The sequence below is a fragment of the Zeus faber genome, assembly GCF_960531495.2.
Source record: "Zeus faber genome assembly, chromosome: 2".
Lineage (NCBI taxonomy): Eukaryota > Metazoa > Chordata > Actinopteri > Zeiformes > Zeidae > Zeus > Zeus faber.
This window is the reverse complement of record NC_137189.1, coordinates 51,959,998-51,970,651: the sequence shown is the minus strand read 5'-3', so window position 1 is coordinate 51,970,651 and position 10,654 is coordinate 51,959,998. Positions and strand designations below refer to the sequence as shown.

Sequence of the window (10,654 nt, the reverse complement as noted above, 5' to 3'; positions counted from 1 at the left end):
TTTAGCTACAGGCAAGATGTTCCAGTTTATTTGTTTTTCGTGAAATGCATCAAAATTTACTCAACGTGGTGGAATAATGTCCATAGTATTTTTTCATTAATATTGTGACAGAGCATGATAACTGGATTTTTGGACAATGGCTTCTTTATTTTCTTAGACTTGGGCTATTTTTTGGCATCTGTAAGAATAACAAAAAATACTTTTGTAATAACTTTTCATAACAATAAAAATAAATAAAGTCGATTTGAAAAATATAAATACATGTTATTTGTAATTACTAGTTAATTATAGTTTTTCTGTTAATAATGTACAATTGTAAAATTCTGTTTAATAGATGACTTGTCTATATTGTAATGCAGACAACATTTATGGAATATCACACTTTCTGCCTTTTCAACTTTGTTAAGATAAGGTGTAGTAAATTGTTTATACATGACACTTATTTAAAAAAAAATATATATATATATATTTATTTTATGGGTTGACTTATTCACGTTGATCTACGATAACAGTCTAATTTACATAATTGATTGTATAGTTGAGTTCAGCTTTTTACTTGGATACATTTTTAATAAGTTACATTTCCATGAAATAGCAAAAACATTGTCGAATTTCTGTGAGTCATTACCATTACACAGCTTCTATTTTTCCAACACCTCGCTGGATTTTGAACGCATCACTCAGTCACATATTTCAGCGTTTTCGAGGGATGCAGGTACAAGTTTTTAAGGATTATTTATTATTGTATTTTTCAGTAAAATGTGGAGCAGGGATTTAAAATATCAATCTAACAGATCTAGTGACATCAACCAGGTAAGAAGCTGGTTAAATATACACAAAATCCCTTGTTTGGTAACGTCTAAACACTACAGAATGACCGCAGAATGACCGAGTCCACACTGCACACTGGACACCATCCAACTGGACATTCTCAATCACAATCTGTACATTTATAATAAATAATATGATGTCATAAAGTGTCTAACTGTGACTATCATTTATAGTAAATAATATAATGACATCATAAAGCGTCTTGTGAATATAATTTATAGTAAATAATATGATGACATTGTAAAGCTTCTTCCTGTAAATATAATTTATAGTAAATAATATGATGATGTTATAAGTGTCTAACTGTAAATATCATTTATAGTAAATATGACATCATAAAGCGTCTTACTGTAAATCTCTTTAATAGTAAATAATATGATGACATTAGAAAGTGTCTTACTTATATAACACTATAAATATATAATAATAATAAAATAGAACTATATATATATAAAATAATATATAACACTATAATAATAATAATAATAATAATATATTACAATATATATAATAATATATAACAGTGTATATATATATACATATAACAGTATATATATAATAAAAATAATAATATATAATATAATATATTTATACTCTGCGTGCGTCGCTACGTGACTGCTGCGCCGCCCGCCAGAGTGATGGAGTCTACACCGTGCAGCTCGCACCATGTGAATGCAGCTGTTGTGTGAGAAGAAGATTCTTTAATCTTCACACAGCACACCACTACAACACACACACACACACACACACACACACACACACACACACACACACACACACACACACACACACACACACACACGATGGTGCTGGTGAAATGGTTTCTGTACTTTAACACTTCCTGCTTGTTCTTCCTCCGGGGAGCAGCCAGGAGCAGTGGGCCGCATTCAACCAGCCCCACAACATGCAAACTACTGTTTGTGTGTGGTTCAAACTGTTGTGTGTGTGTGTGTGTGTGTGTGTGTATAATACTGTATATTGTATATATACTGTGTATACATATATGGAATAGATCTATTCCATCTATACCCCAGAGCAAGGAACTGACATTGGAGGGTTGTGTGCGTGGTCTGGATGTTTCAAATTTCAGGGTTTGTTCACTTTGTTTGCAGCTTCTGCCCTGCAGCATGCACACGCACACGCACGCAGGCAGGCAGGCAGGCGGGCAGGAAAGCAGGCAGGCAGGCAGGCAAGCAGGCAGGCAGGAAAGCAGGCAGGCAGGAAAGCAGGCAGGCAGGCAGGCAGGCAAGCAGGAAAGCAGGCAGGCAAGCAGGAAAGCAAGCAAGCAGGCAGGCAGGCAAGCAGGCAGGCAGGCAGGCAGGCAAGCAGGCAAGCAGGCAGGCAGGCAGGCAGGCAAGCAGGCAAGCAGGCAGGCAGATGGGCAGGCAAGCAGGCAGCTAAGCAGGCAAGCAGGCACACACTAACCAATCCATGGCGGAGGTGACCTCTGACCTTTGACCTCCACTGCCTGAGGCAAGGGCTTTCAGAGCCGAGGACCAAAAGAAACTATCGGCATCAAACTCTGTCTGTCCATACAAACTGTCTGTCCATACATAAGAGGGCGGAAGGAGGAAGGAGAGAAGGAGGAAGACAAGGAGGAAGAGAAGGAGGAAGACAAGATGGAGGAGGGAGAGATGGAGGAAGGAGGAAGACAAGATGGAGGAAGGAGAGAAGGAGGAAGACAAGATGGAGGAAGGAGAGATGGAGGAAGACAAGATGGAGGAAGGAGAGAAGGAGGAAGACGAGATGGAGGAAGGAGAGAAGAAGGAAGACAAGATGGAGGAAGGAGGGAAGGAGAGAAGGAGGAAGGAGAGAAGACGAGGGAGGAAAGAGAGAAGGAGAAAAGGAGGAAGTAGGGAAGGGCCGAAGATCTTTCTGAAATGGAAAGCGCAGTGGAGGTGGAGGCGGAGGCATCTAGATGGAGGAGGAGGAGCCTCAGCATCCAGGTGGAGGAGAGGGAGGAGATTCAACATCCAGGAGGAGGATGGGGAGGAGCTTCAGCATCTAGGTGGAGGAGGGGGAGGAGCTTCAGCATCCAGGTGGAGGAGGAGGGTCATTGTGTCTCCTATTCCAACATGGTGGTGATGGTGAGGAGCCTCTGCGCTGCCATGGTGATGCTGTTGCTAGGCAACCTGCAGAGGTGGAGGAGGGTGATGGAGCTGGAGGGTGGAGGCAGAGGGTTGTGCGGATGACCTCCACCCAAAGGGCACCGCAGTCAGTGTCTCCAGGAGTGTGCTTGTATATCAGTTAAGACACCGTGACACGGAACACTGTCGTTTCAACGTAAACACGTCAAGATTCAAGATTTTTATTTGTCACATACATATACATACTTCCATACATATATGCAGTGAAATGTAATGTAATGTAATGTAATGTCAAACTCCTGACAAGCTCAAATGATTATTATTGTTTATTTTAAAAAGTGCATATTTGGACCGATATCAAAACTAAATCAAACCACATTATTACATCAAGAACAGAGCTGCAGGATATACACTCACCAGCCACTTTATCAGGTACACCTGTTCAATTGCTTGTTAACACAAATAGCTCGTCAGCCAATCACATTGCAGCAGCTCATTGCATGGAGGCATGTAGACATGGTGAGGATGACTTGCTGAAGTTCAAACCCAGCATCAGAACGGGGAAGAAAGGGGATTTAAGTGATTTTGAACGTGGCACGGTTGTTGGTGCCAGACGGGCTGGTCTGAGTATTTCAGAAACTGCTGACCTACTGGGACTTTCACGCACAACCATCTCTGGGGTTTACAGAGAACGGTCCCAAAAAGAGAAAACATCCAGTGAGCGGCGGTTGTGTGGACGAAAATGCCTCATTGAGGTCAGAGGTCAGAGGAGAACCGGCAGACTGGTTCCAGACGATAGAAAGGAAACAGTCACTCAAATAAGCACTGCTTACAACCAAGGTTTGCAGAACAGCATCTGTGAAGGCACAACACGTGGAACCTTGAAGCAGATGAGCTACAGCAGCAGAAGACCACACCGGGTGCTGCTCCTGTCAGCTCACAACAGGAAACTCAGGCACCAACAAAGGAGGAATAGAAGATTGTAAACACGTTGCCTGGTCTGATGAGTCTCCATTTCAGCTGCCACCGTCACATGGTCGGAGCAGAATGTGGTGTAAACAACATGAAAGCATGGCTCCATCCTGCCTGCTGTCAAGGGTTCAGGCTGCTGGTGCTGGTGGTGTAATGGTGCGGGGGATATTGTCTTGGCACACCTTGGGCCCTTAGTACCAGCTGAGCATGGTTTAAAGGCCACAGCGTACCTGAGTGTTGCTGCTGAGCATGTCCATCCCATAATGAGCACAGGGCAGCATCTTGTGATGCTACTTCCAGCAGGAAAATGCAGCACGTCACAAAGCTCAAAGCATCTCAAAGTGGTTTCTTCAACATGACGATGAGTTGACTGTTCTCCAATGGCCTCCACCCTCACCACATGTCAATCCAGTAGAGCAGCTTTGGGAGGTGGTGCAACGGGAGCTTGGCATCATGGATGTGCAGCCCACAAATCTGCAGCAACTGTGTGATGCAGTCAAGTCAATTTGGAGCTTAACCTCTGAGGAATGTTTACACCACCTTATTCAATCTATGCACCAACAATGAAGGCCGTTCTGAAGGCAAAGGGATCCAACCCAGTAGTAGCAAGGTGTACCTAGTAAAGTGGCCGCTGAGGGTATAGGTACAGAAGGGGGAGCTGACCGGGAGCGCAGCATGTGTACGCGTCAATCAAACATTTAGAAATAGTTGCTAAAGTGGAAAGTGACACCACTCTGAACTATGAAGCAGCTCCAACAGCAGCATGGGTGGAGCTGCCCCTGCTGGCTACGCCCACAACTACACCACAGGTTGAAGGTTTCTGAAAGCCAACAGTCCCAACATGTATTAAAAGATCCTGGAGACCAGGGGGGAAATAATAATAATAATAATAATAATAACAATGATAATAATAACAATGATAATAATAATGCTACCATGTGATCCAGGAGAAACAAACTTTATTAACAGAAGAAGAACAGAAAGAGATGACACACGCTACATCTCCATGGCGACGCCGCTTCATACCTTCGCTGCTCCCTGTCTGGACAGGCGGTCAGCCTGCTCATTACCAGTGTAGCCTGCATGACCTGGGATGTGGAGCTGGAGGAGAGGAAGAGGAGGAGAAGGAGGAAGAGGAGGAAGACACCAGGACCATGATTATTTCTGCTAATATCTCATCATCATAATAGTATATGGAAGTATATATCCACAGGTGTAGTGCTAAATAAAGGCTGTGTCAAAATAATAACAACAATCGCAATAATAACAAGAACAGGAACAACAGTAATAATAATAGTAATTATTATTATTACAGTAACAATAATAATAATTATTATTATTACAGTAACAATAATAATAATAATTACAGTAACAATAATAATAGTAATAATAACAATAACAATAATAATAATAATAATAATAATAATAATAATAATAATATCTGGTACCCAGACGACCTCCAGCTCAGAGTTCAGAGCATCCAGCTTCATGAAGTCTTCTTTGTTGATGATCGGTCCTCCAGACTTCAGCTTCCACCCGTTGGTCTTCCAGGTCTTCACCCAGCTGGTCACACCTGGACCCCACAGCACCACCCACAGATTAGGCTTAGACTCTATACACCATCCCTCTGCTCTGCGGAGCCCTGCATTATGATTGTTCAGTAGATCAACCAGCGCTCACTTATTCCTGAATGATAACCCCTGTCTGTGAATAACGACCGTTGTCACGGCAACCACTTCTCCTCCTGGGTTCACTGCTACATGCAAATGATAACTAGTGGCACCATCTGATGGCACTACATAGGAACTACAATGGAAGACTCATCCAGTTAAACGGGAAATAGTATATTATTATATGAAAGCATAGTTATTACAGTGAATAATCAAATGTGTTATTTTATTGAGTGAGTGGTGTGTTATAACGGAGAGCAAGACGTTATGATGTCATTATCTCAGACTTGTACCGTTAATGGTGAACTTGCTGTCTGTGTAGAGAACCAACTTCTTGATGTTCTTCTCTATGGCCTGTTCTAGAGCCCTGCAGGCCGCCTGCGGTGACGAGTGGAGAGACAGACAGGAGGACAGACAGAAGGAGAGACAGTCTTCAACAACCTTCATTGTTTTCCACTGGTTTTGGGGCATCATCAGAAGAAATGAGTTGATATTCATTACAATAAGAGGTGTTAATATTACACATTGGGATCATATTTTACATTTAAATAACATGGGATCTAAGATTTGAATACTAAGTCCAGTACCAGTATCTCTGCTCTCTGGTTGGTCTGTCGCCCTGACAGACGGTCTGCAACGTTCCTAAAGAAACAGGAGGGAGCACAGGGATCAATAGTGATCAGAGTGTGTACAGAGGGGGGTGGGCCCTCAGGGGACTCACAGTGGGTGGTCTGGTCCCCAGTAGACTCCGATTCCAGCTCGGGCTCCGTGCTGCCCGTTAGCGGTGCAGCAGCCGTCGGTGTAGACCACCACAGCGTCCCCTAGGGGCCAGCACAGGAACATTAGAAGAGATTAGCAGAGGAACAGTGGAGGAAGAACAGGGGAACGGGGCGGGAACAGCACACTGTCCCAAATCTTTTCATTGTATTCTTGGTTTCCATTGAACCTTGTATAAATTCCAGGGAATGAGATCTTGAAGGATTTCTCTCTCCAGGTGAGTCTCACATTCAGTGTAGTTTCAGGATTTTAGTTCAGAAACATGACTCTGAGGCCAAACCATTTGACTCCATTAGAGCTAAATACATTTGAAATTGAATAAAAATTCAATCAGACAAAATGTTGGTGTTCAAACTCTGACCACATCAATTCCACCTGAAGATGATTGAGTGGCTCCAGAACTCAGTCAGAGTAAGAGCAGCAGTAAAGCTCCTCACCCATGTACGTGAATCCGTCGCTGGTTTCCGTGGGGGCCTTCGGGGTCTCGCTGTCCTCGATTGTCCTCACTCTCTTGGTGGCGGACCCCGCCTCGATGTCAGACCCAGCCCAGGCGTCAGACCCCGCCCGGGCGTCGGAGCGGCTCCTCTTGTGCCCCAGGGGGATGTAGTACAGAGGCTCCGGGCCCCGTCTGGGGAGCAGAGCGGCTGCAGGTTCTAAAAGGTGATGATGTCGATCACTCGGTGCAGTCGCAAGGAACAAAAATCCCCATTTGACAGGACACTTGTACAAGTGGTCGCCGTGGCAACCAGGCTGGCTGTTGGTTGCCGGATTTTATTCATTGTATGATTGTGTGCTAATGATCGATGTCATTATAATTATAATGTATCTTCCAATATTCTCAGAGTAAATCAACGCTCCAGGAAGTCTCTAAACACACAGAGGTATATTGTGCTTTATATTCTTTTACATTACATATTTAAATTTTTTATTTGGCTATTTTAGTATTTTTCTTCCAAAAGTCTGGACAGCAACGCGCCAATCCTCTCCATGACAAATTCCTGGTATATGAAAACGTACTTTGCCAAAAAAAAACTTTTCTTGAGAAGGGGACAACCGGGCAACCAGACGGTTGCCAATGGCCCAAACGTGGTTGCGCTGGGCAACTGGGCCGCTGTCGTGTGAGGGCATGAGGTTGAAAAACAGAGCGCAGTCGGGGGGTTTAGTAAAACTGAAACATTTCTGGCTTTGATGAAGAGAGTGATGGTTCATCCGGGTAAGAAAACAAGGTGCGTTACCGGCAGCCAGGGGCGGAGCCGGGGGCGGAGCCGGCATTTGGGTGACTCCTCGGACAAACGCCCAGGCGTCTTTCTCCGACGCAAACTTCTTGAAGCTGGCGTTGGTGAACTTGTCCACATGCTGTTTGCACTCATCCCTGGATCAAAGAAGAAGAAGTTGAGGAGGAAGAGGAGGAGTTCTAGTTTAGGTATTGATACAGTGAATTTGTATCATTTTGGGTATTGATACAGTGAATTAGTATTAGTTTGGGTATTGATAAGAGTGAATTAGTATTAGTTTGGGTATTGATACAGTGAATGAGTGTTTGTTTGGGGATTGATACAGTGAATTTGTATCATTTTGGGTATTGATACAGTGAATTAGTATTAGTTTGGGTATTGATAAGAGTGAATTAGTATTAGTTTGGGTATTGATAGAGTGAATTGGTATTAGTTTGGGTATTGATAGAGTGAATTAGTATTAGTTTAGGTATTGATACAGTGAATTGGTATTAGTTTAGGTATTGATACAGTGAATTTGTATTAGTTTGGGTATTGATACAGTGAATTAGTATTAGTTTAGGTATTGATACAGTGAATTTGTATTAGTTTGGGTATTGATACAGTGAATTAGTATTAGTTTAGGTATTGATACAGTGAATTGGTATTAGTTTAGGTATTGATACAGTGAATTTGTATCATTTTGGGTATTGATACAGTGAATTAGTATTAGTTTGGGTATTGATACAGTGAATGAGTATTTGTTTGGGGATTGATACAGTGAATGAGTATTTGTTTGGGGATTGATACAGTGAATTTGTATCATTTTGGGTATTGATACAGTGAATTAGTATTAGTTTGGGTATTGATACAGTGAATTAGTATCAGTTTGGGTATTGATAAGAGTGAATTAGTATTAGTTTAGGTATTGATAGAGTGAATTAGTATTATTTTGGGTATTGATACAGTGAATGAGTATTTGTTTAGGTATTGATACAGTGAATTGGTTTTAGTTTGGGTATTGATAGAGTGAATTGGTATTAGTTTGGGTATTGATACAATGAATTGGTATGAGTTTGAGTATTGATAGAGTGAATTAGTATTAGTTTAGGTATTGATAGAGTGAATTAGTATTAGTTTGGGTATTGATAGAGTGAATTAGTATTAGTTTGGGTATTGATAGAGTGAATTGGTATTAGTTTGGGTATTGATAGAGTGAATTAGTATTAGTTTAGGTATTGATACAGTGAATTAGTATTAGTTTGGGTATTGATAGAGTGAATTGGTATTAGTTTGGGTATTGATAGAGTGAATTGGTATTAGTTTGGGTATTGATAGAGTGAATTAGTATTAGTTTAGGTATTGATACAGTGAATTGGTATTAGTTTAGGTATTGATACAGTGAATTTGTATTAGTTTGGGTATTGATACAGTGAATTAGTATTAGTTTGGGTATTGATACAGTGAATTTGTATTAGTTTGGGTATTGATACAGTGAATTTGTATTAGTTTGGGTATTGATAGAGTGAATTAGTATTAGTTTAGGTATTGATACAGTGAATTGGTATTAGTTTGGGTATTGATAGAGTGAATTGGTATTAGTTTGGGTATTGATAGAGTGAATTAGTATTAGTTTAGGTATTGATACAGTGAATTGGTATTAGTTTAGGTATTGATACAGTGAATTTGTATTAGTTTGGGTATTGATACAGTGAATTAGTATTAGTTTGGGTATTGATACAGTGAATTTGTATTAGTTTGGGTATTGATACAGTGAATTTGTATTAGTTTGGGTATTGATAGAGTGAATTAGTATTAGTTTAGGTATTGATACAGTGAATTGGTATTAGTTTAGGTATTGATACAGTGAATTTGTATTAGTTTAGGTATTGATACAGTGAATTTGTATTAGTTTGGGTATTGATACAGTGAATTAGTATTAGTTTAGGTATTGATACAGTGAATTGGTATTAGTTTAGGTATTGATACAGTGAATTTGTATTAGTTTGGGTATTGATACAGTGAATTAGTATTAGTTTAGGTATTGATACAGTGAATTGGTATTAGTTTAGGTATTGATACAGTGAATTCGTATTAGTTTGGGTATTGATACAGTGAATTAGTATTAGTTTAGGTATTGATACAGTGAATTTGTATTAGTTTGGGTATTGATACAGTGAATTTGTATTAGTTTGGGTATTGATACAGTGAATTCGTATTAGTTTGGGTATTGATACAGTGAATTTGTATTAGTTTGGGTATTGATACAGTGAATTGGTATTAGTTTAGGTATTGATACAGTGAATTCGTATTAGTTTGGGTATTGATACAGTGAATTCGTATTAGTTTAGGTATTGATACAGTGAATTAGTATTAGTTTAGGTATTGATACAGTGAATTGGTATTAGTTTGAGTATTGATACAGTGAATTGGTATTAGTTTAGGTATTGATACAGTGAATTAGTATTAGTTTAGGTATTGATACAGTGAATTGGAATTAGTTTAGGTATTGATACAGTGAATTGGTATTAGTTTAGGTATTGATACAGTGAATTGGTATTAGTTTGGGTATTGATACAGTGAATTAGTATTAGTTTAGGTATTGATACAGTGAATTGGTATTAGTTTGAGTATTGATACAGTGAATTGGTATTAGTTTGAGTATTGATACAGTGAATTGGTATTAGTTTAGGTATTGATACAGTGAATTAGTATTAGTTTAGGTATTGATACAGTGAATTGGTATTAGTTTGAGTATTGATACAGTGAATTAGTATTAGTTTAGATACAGCAAATAAACATTCCTCCTCCTACCATGAAGGGTACACTCCCGGGGTGGTTCCTCTCCTCACTGCGTAGTAGAACTTCCCCTTCATCTCGTCCCCCACTGCGGTGCACACTGTTCGGTACGCGGTTCGGTACACGCTGGATAACCTGAACATAAACACAACAGCGACACGACACATTTAGAATCAAACGTCAACGGAACGCGTCCATGGCGTCGCATGGAGGTTGTTTGTGGAAGAACATCTCGCAGGTGTCGCCGCCCCGCACAACACTGACGTCACGTCCGGGTCCCTTCCGGGTTCCCATGGTCCCTCGC

General features: G+C 40.6%; 1 protein-coding gene across 1 annotated transcript; it reads right to left on the bottom strand.

The window, feature by feature from the left end:
• Window positions 1–4,832: 4,832 nt before the first annotated feature.
• On the bottom strand, window positions 4,833–10,593 carry rnaseh1 (ribonuclease H1). Its single transcript, XM_080020430.1, has 8 exons — window positions 10,366–10,593; window positions 7,573–7,709; window positions 6,775–6,990; window positions 6,282–6,381; window positions 6,148–6,202; window positions 5,854–5,938; window positions 5,339–5,463; window positions 4,833–4,991 (listed from the first exon to the last, which is right to left on the bottom strand). The coding sequence occupies exons 1-8, from the start codon at window positions 10,515–10,517 to the stop codon at window positions 4,911–4,913; spliced, it is 951 nt and encodes a 316-aa protein (XP_079876556.1). The 5' UTR covers window positions 10,518–10,593; the 3' UTR covers window positions 4,833–4,910.
• Between the last annotated feature and the right edge of the window lie 61 nt (window positions 10,594–10,654).